The 17,469-nt window shown below is 45.0% G+C and overlaps 1 protein-coding gene across 4 annotated transcripts in view; it reads right to left on the bottom strand.

Annotated features, from left to right (window-relative positions):
* Nucleotides 1-17,469, bottom strand: part of FLT4 (fms related receptor tyrosine kinase 4) — a 160,871-nt gene that overhangs the window by 45,178 nt on the left and 98,224 nt on the right. For 3 of the 4 annotated variants that reach the window (XM_077326599.1, XM_077326601.1, XM_077326602.1), the window contains 4 exons: nt 16,860-17,014; nt 9,554-9,716; nt 7,280-7,421; nt 517-625 (listed from right to left, as the gene is read on the bottom strand). In XM_077326599.1, the coding sequence (XP_077182714.1) occupies nt 517-625; nt 7,280-7,421; nt 9,554-9,716; nt 16,860-17,014 (569 nt within the window). The remainder of the gene's footprint in view (nt 1-516; nt 626-7,279; nt 7,422-9,553; nt 9,717-16,859; nt 17,015-17,469) is intronic. The other variant, XM_077326600.1, reaches the window with a different exon arrangement.

Raw genomic sequence — 17,469 nt, 5'->3', positions numbered from 1 at the left:
AAAAAGTTTTAGTTCATCTCATGAACGTCTAATCAAAAGATCAGGAGAGTCTTCCAGCTTGGTGTAGTGGTATGAGTAATCTGGAAAATGTGGAAAACAGGGCTTGGGGAATCCTCCATATGCAACCAGCTGCATGACCTTGTGCTAGTCACAGTTTTCTCAGAGCTCTTTCAGCCTCACCCCCACCTAACAGAGTATCTGTTGTGGTGAGAGGAAGATGATTGTAATCGGTTTTGAGACTCCTACAGTAAATAAAAAGAAGGGTACAAAAAACAGCTCTTCTTCATCTTCAGGGATCTGCATGTGAATTCTCTTGAGATCATAAATAAACAGCCTAATACAGGTTGCTGGCTGTTTGGGAGCATGAGATAACAGTAGTCCGATGGAACTGAATGGCTTCCAAGAAAGGCTAAGTTATTTTACAGGTCTATGCAAACACATTTTTTGAATGGACTGCTTGAACAAATGTCATATAGTCAGCCAAAGGAGTTATCTTCTTTGCGTTCTGATACTCACTGGTTACATAGAAATAGATCAGGCGTTCATCACGGCCAACTTTGTTGGAGGCTACACACTTGTACATAACAGAAATGCTGGCTTCTTGGATGACCAGTTTGCTGATCGTCTAGTAGAGGAAGAGAATAAAATGCAAATGACATTAATAGTGGAGAGGTGCAAGATCTTCACAGGTTCCTACCAACTTTTCAGGAGGAAGGATAATGTTGCTTTATCTCTAGGAAATGATAAAACAGGAGTACTAACAAATATGCCAGGCCCCCAGGCATCCCTGAATTTTCCACTTCCTTAAAGAAAGGAAGTTTCTAGTTCTTTGTTGGCAACATATAAAGGAAAATATGAAGGACTGCCTGGAAAGGAATGGGTAGCCTTGCCAGGTGTCTACATATTGTGGACAAACTCCCAGTAATTTTGGCAGCTGCCCCTCCAATGTTAAGCAGGTCAGTGGGTGGAAACAGCTCGGCCAAATTGGGTATGAAGAATGAGGAAGCCCAGAGACCGAGGCTTTTCAGGCCAGAAGGTAGGCAGGCGATTGTCTTATAATGCCACACTCAAACCATTCTGTATAATGAAGAGGTCAGACTGGGACACTGCTATCCAGTCCCCCTGCCCCAAGGAATAATACATTCCTTTCTAGAGTCAAACTATCTGAAGAACTAATCCATTAAGTCAGAAACTCAGGATATTTATGTTCTTCATCTTCCTAACTAGCAAGTGATATAGGGAAAATAAATACTAGAAATTATAGTTATACAAGGAGAAAAGCTCATTGCATCCAGGAATACAATAGGCTGTTGGTATGGGAGCGTGTAGTGTAGTGGTGTTCTTTGTGTGACTACAGATGTTAGCAGGGACGTTTTGTGGTGATTGTAGAAGAATAAAAGTTGGTTCTTATAAGCCGCTTTTCTCTACCTGGCTTACAATCGCTTTCCCTTTCCTCTCCCCACACGGGCACCCTCCCTGGGAGATGGGTGAGGCTGAGAGAGCCCTGATATTCCTGCTCGGTCAGAACAGCTTTATCAGTGTGTGGCGAGCCCAAGGTCACCCAGCTGGCTGCATGTGGGGGACCGGGAAATCAAACCCGGCTTGCTAGATTAGATGTCCACACTCCTAAACCCTACACCAAGTTGTGGTGGCATGGGTGTGATTTAGGGTGTGTGTGTGGAAGAATGAATACCTGGCATGCACTGTGTGTTGTCTCTTGCAATGTTGGAAGGGCACTCACTGCTATGAATTGCTTCATAGCCACTCATTCCACTATTGGCTGTCACCCAGTGTTGCAATGCTGGGGGCCACCAGAGGTCTGATAGGCCTCCACCTCCTCATTGGCTGCCTGCTGCTGCTGCAAGGCAGGGGCCACCAGAGCCCTCCCAGACCCCTGTCCACCCACCTCCCTGTCGGGCAGCTGCCACTACTGCAGTACTGGGGCCACCCTGGACCCCCGCCTCCCTATTGCCCGCCAGCTGCTTCTGAGAGGCCAAGCTGCCAGAGGCCTTCCTGCTCCTAGCTCACCTACCTCCCCATAGGCCACCAGATGCCACAGTGAGGTGGGAGCCGCTAGAGGCCTCCTGGTCCCCAGGCCACCCACCTCCCTATTGGCCACCTTCTGCCTCTATGAGGCCAGGGCTGCCAAAATCTCCTGGCCCCTGCTTCCTGTCACTGGAAAACCTAGTCCCGTCCCGTCCCCCCCCCCCAAATCTTACTGTTTACTTTCCTGTAAACCCTTTTTATGTGAAATCCCAAGCTAAATGTACTAGAAATTCTGGGCCACTTATGTCTTTTTTTCACAGGACCTTCATGCAAATACTGATTTTTATTTATCAGGCCAGGCTTGACCAAAGTCACTTGGTTAGTTGCTTGTTTACCATTAACAGGTACGAGGTCTAAATATTCTTTATTTAGATCTTCCTGCAGTTTTCAGACTCACAGGACCCTTCCTGGTCTGCCTGTCTGTTTGTGCAAAAAACAATATCTGTGGCTGGTAAGGGCTGGTCAGAGCCCACAGCCCAAGTGAGTCATACCTGTGCCACTCCACCCCATGCTGCTTATCTCAAAACTATAAAAATCAACTCTGCAGGCAAAATTTGCTGCTTTGGAGGATGGACTCTGAGGCATTGTAACCTCCAAACCTCAAGAAATATTTCCAACCTGGGGTAGCCTACCTCCAGGTGTGGCCCAGAGATCTCCTGGAATTACGTAGGCTCACTGCACAGGCTTGTTGTACAGATGAAACAGGAGGCAAAAGAACACCCATAACAGTTGCATCACTTTGCACGGTGGAGTAGAGGTATGCATGGCTTGGCTGTGTTTTCCCTCCAGCACTAAGGCTGGCCACAGCAGTATTGTAAGTGAGTTGGGCTTTTCTCTGGCATTCCTCCTCAAAAAGAAAGCACACCCATGCCCTCAGACTCCCCTGTGTGGCTCTCAGAAACATCTCCCTCGCTGTGAGATGCATCCTTCACAGCAGGCCTGAAGGAAAGAAGGGGGTACGGAATTCTGAGCAAGACCAGCAGTACGAGGCTTTGGAACATTGGTCAGGGGAGGGATAGCCTACTTGATTGGCCATTTGTTGGACAGGTAGCCAATCAAGTTGGCCGTGAGTTGGTAAAAAACTCCTCCCACAACCTCAACCACATTCTATATATGATACAGATAGTCATACAAGACAATCAAGAAAAAAGGTAGCAGAGAGAGAAATAGATAAAAACAGGGGATTAGGGTTGCCAGTCTCTAGGTCCCATGGAGAAAATGGCTGCTTTGGGGGGTGGAATATCTGGCATCACATCTCCACTGAGCTTCCTCAGCATTCTCCTCAGACCCAACTTTCAGATCTTCAGGAATTTGCCAAACCAGAGTTGGCAACCATGGGGAGGGACTGTGCAAAATAACAATCCCAATATTCATTCTTTTGATTTGGTTGTAGAATTACTAATCCAGGTTTAAACACAGCAACAAGAAAATTGTTTCCCTCCCTCCTTTCTCTCTGTGAGGAACTCCTGACAGGGATATTGGAACAGGACGTGATTTTGGAGGTTTGTACAAAAACAGGAAGTGACTTTAGGAAACTGGAAACCATTTATTTGTTCTTTAGCCTAGATCACTATGGGTCATGTATGATTGGTGACTGACATTCTCACCTTGAACGGGAAACTAGTAATAGAGTAGCACGCATGCCTCTGGCACTCATTGCTACCAGAGATTATGGAAAGAAACCAGCTATTAAATGCTGACTAGTCTTTGACATGGTCATCAGAAAAAGCAAGAAAAATACCCTTCCACTGAGGAAATGCAGTATAAGATCTAATAGAACTTCTCATGTTCAGGGCTGTCCTGGCGAAATCAGATATGGTAGCAGCAGAACTATGAGTGAAAACTAAATGTGTGGCTGAACTGTAAATATAAAATATGGAGCAGGGGGTTGATTTAAGACGCAGCACGGGGGGGAATGAATCTTCTACAGCAGTGGTCCCCAACCTGCGGGCCGCGGCCCGGCGCCGGGCCGTAAAGGCCATGGCGCCGGGCCGCGGCTCCCTCTCCCCGCCCCCCCCCCGCAGTAAAAAACTTCCCAGGCCGCAAGTTTGCGGCCCGGGAAGCTACTTACTGCGGGAGGGCGGGGAGAGGGAATCAGGGCCGGGCCGCGCCCGTGCAGGCCGCGCCCGCTCGGCCCGATCAGCGGGCGTGGCCCGCGGGCGCGGCGCGGCTCGCGGGCACGGCCCGATCCGCGGGTGCGGCCGGGCGCGGCTCGCGGGCGCGGCCCGAAGCATGGGTGTGGCCCGCGCGGGCGCGGTCCCTGCGGGCGCGACCCAATACCGTGCCGGTCCCCAGCCTAATAAAGGTTGGGGACCACTGTTCTACAGGCCATCCCTTTACTACTCTGTCCCAGATCCCACCCCCCACTTGATATTCCAAAAGTATGGGAAACCTCTGCTGAGAGAATAATGGCTGGGCACACTGTGGGGAGGGGAGCAGGGAGTGATTCAAATCCCTCTTCTCAACTAAAGTTGCACTTCCAACTCCCCCCTCTGCTTTATAAAGTTACCAGAACTGGGTCTGCTGCTGTGCTATCTGGCTAATGGTTATAGCCTGGCTTCAGTATATGTAAATGACATGTTTTTGTCCTTTCAAATTAGCCATTTAGCTGCTATAGAATGCATGTAAACTTGCCAGCTACTACGTGGTTGCATGTGGAAAGGCGACAGGAATGATTTAAAATAATTAATGAAATAAACTTGCCAACAGTCTGGCAGATAAATCTGAGGCACTCTAACAGTTCCAGTGGCCTTCAACTAGTCAACTCCACAAAGAGCTGGTCTGTTAGTCTTCCAACCAGCTTAAAGTTATGCAGAGAACTGACAATGATTGATTGGTTGAAAGGGATCCAAGGTATTCTAAAAAAGGGCAACATTGTATAGGTTTCTGTTCATATACAATTCTACTGAGTACCTCTACTACATAGAGGCAAAGATATATACAGTATTATGAGAAGAAAGTTCATCTTAACATCAAGGAGCCACCTCAGACAGGTGTCTGGAGACGTGGTCTATACATCTTCAAACTAAAGATAAGTGCATACAAATAAATCTCTGAACATTTCACTGTAACTTTTTTTGAGTTGTTCAGTATCTGCTGTGATTATTTACAATTAATTCTTTGTGAGTTCCCATTCCTAAATTTGTTATACCTGATATTTTCCAAAGCAGACATTAACACACACTTGAAGTTTTATTTCTTCATTATTATTTTGATATTTTCACATGTATGCCTGTACAGGAATAATTCCCCAAAACATGAATCTAAAATACTGGAATTGGCATGTAACAGAAGTTGGAAGTCTTTAAACTCCCACAATCTGTTAATATTATCTGTCTTGAATCACAGAGGGGGGAGTAAACAGAAGTGGAAATGGCAGCTTAAGTATATGAAGTCTTATGTCAGAAACCACTTTCTTGGTTCATTTTAACACAAGATGTGCATGAAACAGTAAAAAAAACTTCTAAAGGCAGTCAGAATAAAATTTTATTTGCTCAGTCCTATCTCAACAGTTTGATTTTTGACATATTTCAGTAACAGTTTTCCCTACTGCCTTCAACCTTAGGTAATTCAATGCTATTACAAAGAGCTAAAAAATAAGGGATGTGAGTGGCAAGATAGTTTATGAATCTTTGTTACAATTCCTCTTGGTACAAGGAAATTACAGCAATGTTGAATAGAAAAATCCCTAACTTTTTAGTTCGCTATTTTTTCTTAATTTAGAGCACTGACTTGCCTGTCTTTGTAGATGCTTCTTGGCATAGGGTCTCTTGGTCTTGTAGCCTCCTGGGCCAATACAGATTTGTAAGCTGTCCTGGAAAATCTCCAGGCATGCCAGACAGCCCCATCTTGCCCACTATGAAGGCTAAAATGGCCATATTTGTACACAAACGACTACAGATAATATTAAACCATGTTATACTAGTCAGTTTTTTATCTGTGCAACTCAGGGCCATTCTGCACAACCGCCAATGTAGCTAAATGTGCTATCGTAAAGCACTACAATTAATAGCGGCAGGTCTTGACAACACACACAGCCGTTTCTAGTAGGAAAAAGGCTCTCCCTCTAGCGCTGTTTTCGTTACCCACAAGTTTCCTCGTTCGCCAGTATTGCAACAAAGGAGGCAATATTTTTCTCTGCTTCTTCCCACCCCTGGCCATCCATCAAACAGAACAGCCAATGAACTGTTGTGTTCGTACTCCCGGAAAGTTCCTTTCCCTTTAAAAACTGTTTTTTAAAAACCCGAAAACACCAGTAGCAACAAATATTTGTTCATTTGATGTTTCAGAAAGACCTTTTTCGCTGGGTAGGAGCTGGCGCTGAATCGTTTACATGCTCTTCAAGTAACCCCCCCCCCCGATGGGTGCAATTTCTGGCCGAAAATAACAGGCAGTGTTGAACAGGGGGCTGTATTGTGCTCGGAAAGTTTAAAGACAATTGCAGAAAGGAGCTATGTTTTACTGTTAAGCACTTTTGTGGAGGGATTTCAGCCGAAGAAGCCTTGCTTATTCGTTGCTTTTGCCGGCTTAAGGGGGGGGGGATGGCAATTGCGTCTCTGGAAGCTCAGGGGCAAGAGCTAGGGAGGGACATTCTTTCTACTGGTATATTGAGAATGCACATGTCTTTTTTGGATGTGTTACAGGTTGTTCTCAGGAGTTAAGTGGTATTTTTAGGGGGAATCCACTTTTGACGATTCCCCGAAAAGCGCTACATCAAAGTGCTTTTTGCCGTAGTGTTGCAGGAATGTTGCAGATTGTGTACAACATCGTGCATAATATTTAAAAAATAGCGTTACACAACAGTTAGACTTCAGCTACATTAGCACTGTGTGGAATGTTCCTCAGTATTATCACTTTCACTGACAGCAGCCTGAACCTTCTGCATTCCTCCACTGAGCAGAAAGCCCTCATTTATTTATATACTTACTTCACTATAGTAAAACATATACAGAACTTTCCTTCCCAAACTAAAATTGTTTTTCCAAATGGAAACTCAACATGTCCTCACTCAGCGCACTTTAGCAGCTTTTCCAGGGATGTAGAGAACTTCTGCTTGGAGAGGCATACTATCAGTTGCATAACTGGATGACCTTGTGACACAACCAACTAAAGTTGACTAAGCATTACTAATAAGCTAAAATTGTTCTGTTCTGGATAGGCTCCACCCCATCAGTTTGAGGTCTCTTTATTCCACCTCCTTCCCGTACATAAAGGAAATAGGGAATGGCCTTACCTTGTTCCTTCCTTCCATAAACTCTGTCCAGGTGTCAATACTCTCAATGGGGTTCACAGCATCCTGCTGCGATACATCTTTCCAGTCCTTACATTCGGGCATCCGGTCTCGTTGATGGCGCCGTACAGCCCTCCTCCTGCTACTTTTTAGCCACAAACCATGAAAAAGGAGATACAGAAACAGGAGATCTCATTAGTAGAAAAAGTGGCTGTTGAGGGGGGTGTAGGATAAACCTGAAATACTGGATATTATATAACTATTATGAATAGTGAATGAAATCAATTATAAATTCCTGCTGCTGGAACACGTTACACAGCAGGCAGTTCTGACACTTGAAAGCCCTATAGGTTTGTGTTTCTAATATGAAAAGATGTGAGAGGTTCGATTTTTCTGCAAAATTAGATCTGCCATAATTTAACACATGCAAAGAAAATGCTATATTGTATGCTGGATTACACATCACAGGATATCTGCTGGGGAATCAGTACTATACAATATGGGTAAGTACTAGAACAGACATGAGCAACTGATGGGCCAAATATGTGTCTCATCATTCTTGCTCCCATACAATGGTCTGGACATTAGAATGGTCCCCAAATATTCAGAGACTAGACTAGATATTCTTGAGTTGGAGGGGTGGGAGAATGCAACTGCATCAGTGTATCCCACAGCAAGGAGAATCTGTGTAAACAACAGGAAATCATGAGGAAGCCTCCTGTATCCTCTGGCTAAGCAGAAATGTTGTCGCCTTGTGAGATAGTGCTCATATTTCACCAACTCTTCTTCTTTGTGACAGGACCACAAAGCTTTCTAATGGAACTGGAAATGCCCTTTTCCCCTCAATGAGTCACACAGCATATTTATCGCAGCAGTATTTAGGTACCCCCATTTCCACCAAGGTCCATAATATTCTGTCTCACATTCTTCTCTACCTGGGTGATCTCTTTTTATCTTTCTGCTTTCTGGTGTTCCTCAAAAAATCTCCTCATAGTGCTTTCTAAAGCAAGCTAGCATAGTTTGATTCCTACATATTAAACATTTTAAAGTAGTGATGTCATATACGTTTTGTAACAGTGTTTCTACAACTACTTTCACTATAAACAATCCCAATGTCAAACAATTTCTCCATGCCTTAACCTCCTCACAGAATGTAAATCCAGACCAGTCCTGACCTGACTAGAGCAAGCTTTTTCACAATTTCTTTCTTTTTCCCCCCAGCAGCTACAGCTCTTAGGTAAAAAAAGACTTGCAGGCATTCACAAATTGTGGGTCAACCAGGTCTTAGCAATGATGAAGACTCCTCAGAGGAGAAAGGGGCCAGCAGGATTAAGTTGTTGCAGGATTAAGACTGAGCAGCTAGCATTTAACTATAAAACCTCCTGAGGGAAACTGTCAGGTGTGGATGCAATGTAAACTATATACTGACAACTAGCTGAAATCCTGAAAGCCTTGGCTTGATAGATTGGACTATTGTGACCTCTGAAATCCTGAACCTTGGACTAAATGACTTTGAATCTTGTCTCCTCCCATGGTTTTGGTTATTTAGAAGAATGGTGAAGGTTACAGCAATTTGATACTCACAACATTACACTATCTCCAAGAAGAATGAATATAGAAGACACTGTTCCAATTCACTATATGACTGAATGTTCTAGTGTAGTAATCCAGTTGATGATGGTGAGATGACCACTATCTAATTTTCTACAATATGTAACAGAGTCAGTCCCAGACTCAAACCCAACTACAGTGGCTAACAGTTTCTCTTTCCATTTTGTTCTAGATGCAGGCACAGTAATCTCAATGTCTGAAATTTTCCTGAAACTCTCTCTGGCACTTTGCCATGCAACAGTTTCCTTTGCTCTGCCTTGAGACCCTGTGTTTTATGTATCTGATGTAGGTACACCTCTACATTCTCAGTTTTATTTGGGACTGCTCATAGCTTTTGGTGCTTCAGCATTCTGTTTCCCCTGAATGAAATCTAGACTTTCTCATTTACATGGCAAAGCATTTGTGTCTTTCAAGTGCATCATTTCTTCAAGGTGCACAGTAGGCTTGAAATGAATTAATTTTCTTCCCTGCAACTAATCTAAAAATAGCAGGTCAAAAATGCCCAACATATATGAGGAGCCCCTGTATACAAAGAGCTCATTGCATGGAAAGGCACCATGTGATATTTAAAACAGCCTCTTCACATGTATTGACCTAAGAAGAACGCAAAGGCCATCCTCTCTCTATTTGGAATCCAGGGCAGGTCTAAGGAGAAAAGCCACTTACAGACTATGGCGGGAGAACATCCGGCAGGGTGTCCAAGGTCTCCATTGCCACTGGATTTTTTCTGGTGCTGGGATGCCATAGACTGTGCAGGTGAGTGATTGCCGACTCTTACGGGAATAGGTATTTGGTAAAGATGCTTCTTTCTCATGGATTTGTGGAGGAACTGAAATAGCAAAATATAAATATACTAGTAGCTTAAGTCCATTGTAGCGCCATATACAACGGGCGTTAGCATGGTGTGAGGGTGGAAAGTAATGCTTTGAAGTCTTGGGTTTGAAGGGAGGGAGGGAGTGAGGGGGAGAAAGGAAGGAAGGAAAGAGGAGAAAGGAAGAAAGGGATGGAAAGAAAGGAGGGAGGGTATGGGAAAAAGGGAGGGAGGGAGGGAGGGAGGGAGGGGAAGGGAAAGGAAGGAAGGAAGGAAGGAAGGAAGGAAGGAAGGAAGGAAGGAAGGAAGGAAGGAAGGAAGGAAGGAAGGAAGGAAGGAAGGAAGGAAGGAGAAAGGAGGGGAGAGAGAAAGGGATGGAAGGCCGGCAGGCAGGCAATCTCTCAAAACACACCCCTTTGCTTTTTTTTAAAGCTTTTGTTAGCTGTCATTCTGCCCCCGCCCCCCCAACACCTCCTCTCTTGGTCTGAAGTCCAGGCTTACCCTGCACTGCGATGATCTTTTAGGCTGATCCTGCACTGAGCAATGGGTTTGATTGGGACAAGTGTATCTGCCTGGGCTCAGGCAGGCGGGGCTTTGGCCCCCAACCCCCCCCCTGGAGCGCAGAGGCCTGCCTGTGCCCGAGCAACCCTCGAGAAGTGCGAACACGCTCCTGGAGGACTGCCTGGGCGCTGGCAGGCAGTCTCTCCCCCCCCCCCCCCCGAGTGCAGAAGGCAACACTTGTGGGCCATGTTTGAGCTCCTCAAGGGATGCCCTGGTACCGGCAGGCGATCCCTCAGCCTCCACCCTACGCAGAGCGCAAAGGCCTGCCAGCACCCGGGCAACCCTTGAGGAGCACAAACGCACTGCCCAGGAGCTACCCAGGTGCTGGCAGGCAGTCCCTTGGCCCCCCCATCCAACCCAGAGTGCAAAGGCCTGCTGGCGCCGGAAAGCCCTCAAGGAGCATGAATGCGCTCCTTGAGAGGGCTGCCTGGGCACCAGCAGGTAGTCCTTCCCCCCCCCACTCGGAGCGCAGAGGCCTGCTGGCACCTGGCAACCCTCTAGGGCCACGTTCATGTTCCTCAAGGCTTCCCCGTGCGACAGCAGGAAGTCCCTCTGCCCCCCCAAAGCACCAGGCAGTCCTTTGGCCTCCACCCCTGAGCAGCAGAGGCCTGCTGGTGGCTAGGCAAGCCTTGAGGTCTGCCAGGGCAGCAGCAGGCAGGCCCCTCAGTTACCTACTCACCAGACCAGTGCCCCTGACTCTGACCTCCATTTCCGGTGATGTCCAATGGCCAAATGGTGGCTACTGGCTTTGTCGGGTTTGTGGAAGGCGGGCCTTATGGTGGCTGGCCAATCAGAAGGCTCACAGCTTGCTCCAGGGCCAGATTCACAGGACGGAGAGAGCTCTGGACAGTCTCCTTCTAGGAGTCTGTTTCCAAAATGTTAAATGGAGCAAGTGTTAAAGATCAACCTCAGCAATAACAACTCTGGTGGTGATTACTTGTTCCAACACTCCACTTGCCCAAGGCATTACTTGTACCAACTGTTAACTTCCTAAGAGCATAGCAGTGCTAAATAATGACACTGTAAGACCCACTAGATATGATAGGCAAAACTGCATAAGCTTAGATTAGATACTTTTAAAGCATGGTAGCGTCTCTTTTATTTCTTTAGAAGTACTTAGACGGTGGACTAGCTTGAGGTAGTCTTTCATATTTTATCCCTTTTTAGCATGTTGACATCATGGTGACATAAAACTGAAAATAATTTAGTCCTAATAATGGTAGCAGAATAATTAACAGCAATGGTTCACAACCTGATTAAAGAGTAAATAAAGGTTTATTTAGGAATTAATATACTAGACAGGAAAAAGGAGAGACCTGCTGGTGGCCTGCTAAGGTTAAGGCAGCAGCCCCCAACCTTTCTGTGGTCAGAGACCACGTCTGGGGGTGAGGGAGAGCCGACGGCCTGGGTGCCGTGCACACGCGGCTGCTGCACGCAAATGCGCATGTGCAGTTGCCGTGCATGCACATTTTCGCCAACAGGGGGTGCTAATGCGCACGCGCAGTTGCTGCGCATGCACGTTTTCCCCAGCAGGGGGTGCAAACATGCATGCTCAGCAGCTCAGCGCATGCACGTTTGCGTTGCAGGCATGCTGGCGGCCGCGCCTGCCTCTTCCCATCCCACTCGCAGCGAGAAGCTAGCCGGGCTGCGAGCAAAGCGGCTGCTTCGCTCGCGGTCTGGAGAGTTTCTCACTGCTTTGGGGGCAGGCAGGCGTGGCTGCTGGCAGCCCAGTACTGTGGCCTTTGTGGCCCGGCACCGGGCCGCAGACCGGGGGTTGATGACCCCCGGGTTAAGGTGACCAGATCTTAACATTGTTAAAGCGGGACACCATTGACCGGGGGGTTCTTGATTTAAAATTTGGTCTGTATGGAGCAACAAAAAGTTTCATAGAACACATAGAACACAAAAATAGTATTGTAATATATATATATTTTTAATTTCAACATAAGTACAATTTGCCAGGTACCCCCAGATATCCCTCCAAAAATGGGACAATTTGGTCACCTTAAGATAGGTTCCTAACTACAAATTTAGTGGAAAGAGTGTGTGATACGATTATGCACGGGGGAAAAAGGCAGTGGGGCAAATTCCCACTTGTTCATGATGTCAACGCCAGCCTGGTGCCCTCCTGGCCTTGGCCTTTAGGGCCTTGGATGCTCCATGGAAAAGGAACACTGATTTTTCGCATTTCCTTTTTTGCGGTGACTTATTTATTTTATCACCTTTTCTATTCTCCCTTTCTTCCAACAAACATGGGAATTAGCCCATTTTATCTTCACAACAACCCTTTGAGGTAGATTAGGCTCAAGTCAGGACTAGATGTAACAGGACTAGAAGTAGCTGTCATACCTCTGCATCACTTTGCATCCCACTTTGCATACTTGTAAAGTATGCCACAACATAATGCATGATGGCATTTCCTTCTCCTACCTGGCAATGGGATGAGGCAGGATGTATAGCACAATGATATCAGGCCATGCACTGTGATGTAGAATACAAGGTGTGTCACTAGAGAGACACAGAGCAGAAGCAATTTCATGTATCTTATTGGTGACACTTGAGAGGAAGACTGATCCAAAGCCACCAGTGATTTTCATGGCTCCACATGGTTTTGAACCCAAGATTAGCATTCTGTCTACTATGTTATATAGGCACTCCATTCTCACCTTAAAAACCTTAAGCTTGCTCTGATTATTTTACACGTTGTATGAAATGGCAGGGAAACTGCAAGTGAGCTTGCTCTAGTTCACAAGGAAAAAAGGAGGGATAAATGCTAACAGGGCAACCAAAACAAAGAGTAACTGTAATGGCACAAAAAGAATCTTAGTTTCATATGAAATGGTGATTTAATCTTCTCGTATAATATCATCAAGTATACATAAACACTATTAGAATGGAAAAAGTCACTTGGTCAATAAGTCAGTTGGCAAAAAGCAAATAGAAAGACAAACAACTAGTTGTTTGATAAGTTCATTTGAATGTGTTTTGTAAGGCTGCTTTAATTAATTGCTTATTGACTCATGTATTTGTTTAACATTTTGGGCAGAACTGGGGAAGGACTCCTGTACTCCAAATGGGCATGGTCAGCTTGTTCATCTTTCTTTTTGCTTTTTGCCACATTAGTTAACTGACTTTTTCCAAGCTAACAGTGTTTATGCATACTGTGATATTATTATTATTATTATTATTATTATTATTATTATTATTATTATTATTATTATTATTATTATTATTATTATTATTATTAGATTTATAGCCCGCCACTCCCTTGCGGCTCGTTTTACCTTGCAACTATAAAGGCCTCTGGTCTAAAAATCATTGGAGCCATTCTGAGATTTTACTACACCAGGGGGTTCCTAGTTGACCCAGCTCTAAAGCTCTTTGCAGCCAAGGTCATTCCTCACCTACTATATGGCATCGACAGATGTATCCTGGCTCTTCCAAAATGGTCTTGGTTTCCCCTCACTCAAAACCTGTGCCCACTTAGCTGTTCTGAAATCTTGGAAGAAAGACATAACAACCAAATCAGATTCTTTAAGCCATCAAAGTTTTAAGCTCTTATTGAGCAAAGACAGGACTCAGTCTGATTTTTTTAGCTCCATTCTTTCACGCTATACCATACCAGATGACTTACTGCAAATATCAGCCAATATCTCTAATGTATGTGATTGGGTGCTCAAAGCTGATTCATTGATTGATCCCTCTTCAATTCTGCTATCACAATCAGCCCCATGGTATAAAACAATTAAAAAAGACCACTCTAGGTGTGGCTAAGATGTCGTTCTGAGGGGATTGCAGTGCAATCACTGGAGCCTGACAGGGGCCGATTGTGGAAGCAATTGGCAGAAAAGAGAAGGGGTACGCAAACCCCATCTCACTTTTTCTACCCAGGAAGTCCTAGTGAACTCTTGGGGCCGTCTCCAGTCCTTTAGGGAGTTTACCTCCCCGGATTACAGGCTGTCAGCGTTTCGGGTCAAGAGGACGACCGCCATATTCCATCTTGGACTATTTTTCTTTCTTTCTCTCTCAAAAGAAACTGCTTTAACCCTCCTCTACAATTTATTTACTGCAAGTGAACGCTGCAAGTGACTGGAGGACAGCATCTGGCAGCCTCAACGAAAGCCATTAATCAACGCTTCAAAAATCCCAGAAGTGGTGTGATAACAGCAAGTATTATCTCCGAGACGCTTTTCGCCTCTCTCTTTCCCTCCCGCTCGCTCTGCTGATTCGGGGCAGGCTAATTTTCTTAAGTAGAAGAAGAGGACTTAGATTAATTAGCAATAGCTTTTATTGCAATTGTTTTGGTTTCCGGAGATAAGAGATAAGAGCCATGACTGGGAAGACCCCGTGAGAACTCTGCTTCAGGACGAGAATATTGGCTTCACTGACTTCAAAATGTCATCTACTAGTGCCAGGAAATCTTGATGTGTGACCAGCTCTTAAAGGACTGGCTATTTGCAAAATTGTCTGAGATTGGTTGCTGACTTATAAGCCTAAAACATGTCTATGTTAAAAAGAATGGCCCATCTAATAGAGAAACAAACCCAAGATTTGAAAGCATTTACAGAAGGTCTGCTTAAGAATATTTTCAAGGAGATCCAAGACGGCAAGGAAGAAGTTTCTAACAGGAATGATGGATCAATAACAGTGGTTGATGACAGCACTAAACAAGGTGGGAAATCATCAGCAGAAGAGAAATCTGAAATTTTGGAGATGGAAAAGGGGATGTCGGAGCCTCGCAGCCCAGATAAGGATACCCTTCTTAAAAAGGCATACAGCCATTTCAAAGCAACTGTACACACAAATCAACCAAAAGATACATGGATATGTTTTGAATGTAATCGATTTAAAGGAGCTTCTCAGGAAAAAAATTGTACTGATATCGGAGTCCAGGAAATGCAACTGCCTCAAGATTCATCGGTGAATATTCTGCGAAAAAGAGTACAACTGCACTTTCTATGCCAAAGTCTAACTGGACAGAATATAAGTCTACGGGAGCCGCAAGATGCAGCAAGCCTCGATATAAGACCCCGTTAAGAAGACTGGGGAAGGGAAAGGAGAAGCAATGTTTGAAAACTTTTCTTTATTCTTCTTCTGTACACTTTTAAGGCAATATAATTGTAAGTGTTGGAAATGTCATGATAAAGTAGGTTCCCCCCCCCTTTTTTTTCTTCTTTATTAGTGTATTGTTACAGGGCCAAAGTTCATACTGTTCTACAAGAAATGTTCAATGTTAAGCATTTAATTCAAACCTGAAAATATGGTGTTGAATATCTGTCAGGATGGCTCTTAGACCAGTGGTCCCTAACCTTTTTATCACCGGGCACCGGTCAATGCTTGACAATTTTACTGAGGCCCGGGGGGGGGGATAGTCTTTTGCTGAGGGACGTCGCCACCGCCTCCTATGCCCCTGCTCTACTTGCTTTCCCGCTGGCATCCCTGACTTCCTGCCGCCCGATGGGGGCTGCTGCTAGCAGCAACTGTACAGTGCCACGCCGAGGGGAAGCCCCAGCCATGGCAGCCACCGGGGAGCACCAAATGTCATCCAGCAGCAGAGTGGCAGGTCAGCCCCCAAGGCAACAGCCGGGGAGGAAGACAAGGAGCTGCAGCCCGGTACCGACTGATCCACGGAACGGTACCGGCCCCGGACCAGGGGTTGGGGACCACTGTCTTAGACTGTGTCAAGTATAACATGTTTTATAGGTGATATGTGACACCAAAAGTGACTGCTAAAACTGCTAAAAACGATGTTAACAAATGTTGGAAATGTGGTAATAAAGTAGGCTTATTTTCCTAAATGTGAAATGTGAAAAAGCTTATAAGTTTTGGGCAAAAGTTCATACTATTGTGTAGTTAATGTGGGGTCTTAGATTTCCTATGTAAGCTGAATCTGTATTATTAAGTATATCTCCGCAGAGCCTCCCAGCCCAAACTCAAAGCTTAACTAAAAGGAGACACTTAATGGAGGGGATTTTAGTGTAACATCTTTGCGGTTTGAAATGATGTCATCAGCCATGCTCTCTGGGCGATATCTCCAAATACCCACAGCCCTGTGGGAACTGCCTGTGTATATGTGGAAATCCATCTGTGGAGGACCTGCCCCGCTATGTTTTGGCTTGTCCCCTGTACTCTGAACCCAGGGGCAAATTCCTTGCCAAGTTACTACCGAACTCATACCACACTTCTTATTTTGACAAAGTCACCTATGTTATCAGATTTCGACCCCTATATTTCATATAGGGTGGCACTTATCGCTCTGTCCTCCAGGAAGACCCGAGCCAAAGCTTTTTTACAGGAGTCCCCATCTTGATCCACCATATTTTTCAGTAGCCCACATTTACAATTTTATGTACGCAATATTGGAGAATATTGTTTTATTTGTATTTGTACCATATTGTTTTTAATTATGTTTTATAATGGCCTTTGGCTATATACAATAAATGTTATCGTATCGTATCGTATACTGTGATATTATAGAAGATTAAATCGTCATCTCATATGAAACTGAGATATTATTCTTTGCTGTAGTTCACAGGCATTTTTATGGACTAAATCCATAAGGGATGAATGGATAGATTTAATGGGTGACTTTAGCCTTACCATTGACCACCAACTGGAGACTAATGTGTTTCTCTAGGCCAGCCAGACCATTCCTAAGAACCAATGTGTAAGTGCCAGAGTTCTGTTCTGCCACATCCTTGATATTCAGGGAATACTGAGATTGTCTGCTTGAAATTAACTTTCCATCCTTAAACCTGGGCGGAAGCAGAGGGAAAAAGAGAAAAAGTTATCAGCATGTTCTGACTGAAATGTGGTTGCCGGGCAATAGATTCAATTGGGTAGCTGTGTTGTCTGAAGCAGCAGAATAAATGTAGACTCCAGTGGCACCTTTAAGACCAACAAAGTTTTATTCAAGGTATGAGCTTTCATGTACACACACAATGTTAACTATGGCAGGACCCCTGCCTCACAGACTGGCACACTGACTTCTATAACCAGCGGCACCCCTCAGTAGTCTAGGCTTAAGCCAAAGCCAAGACACTGTGAAAGTCTGCCAAGCCAGCTCCTGCCTGCCCCAGGTGTCTCCTGGCTCAAATCTTGTTCTCATCCTAATCCCCTCCCACTCCATTGTATTGCTGATAAGTGGACCAGCTACATCCTGTTAGCCCAGGGGCTCCTAGGCAAACTTCTTTGTCTTGCAACATTATTC

Source organism: Paroedura picta, chromosome 3 (genome assembly GCF_049243985.1).
Source record: "Paroedura picta isolate Pp20150507F chromosome 3, Ppicta_v3.0, whole genome shotgun sequence".
Classification (NCBI taxonomy): domain Eukaryota; kingdom Metazoa; phylum Chordata; class Lepidosauria; order Squamata; family Gekkonidae; genus Paroedura; species Paroedura picta.
This window is presented reverse-complemented; position numbering and strand designations above follow the sequence as displayed.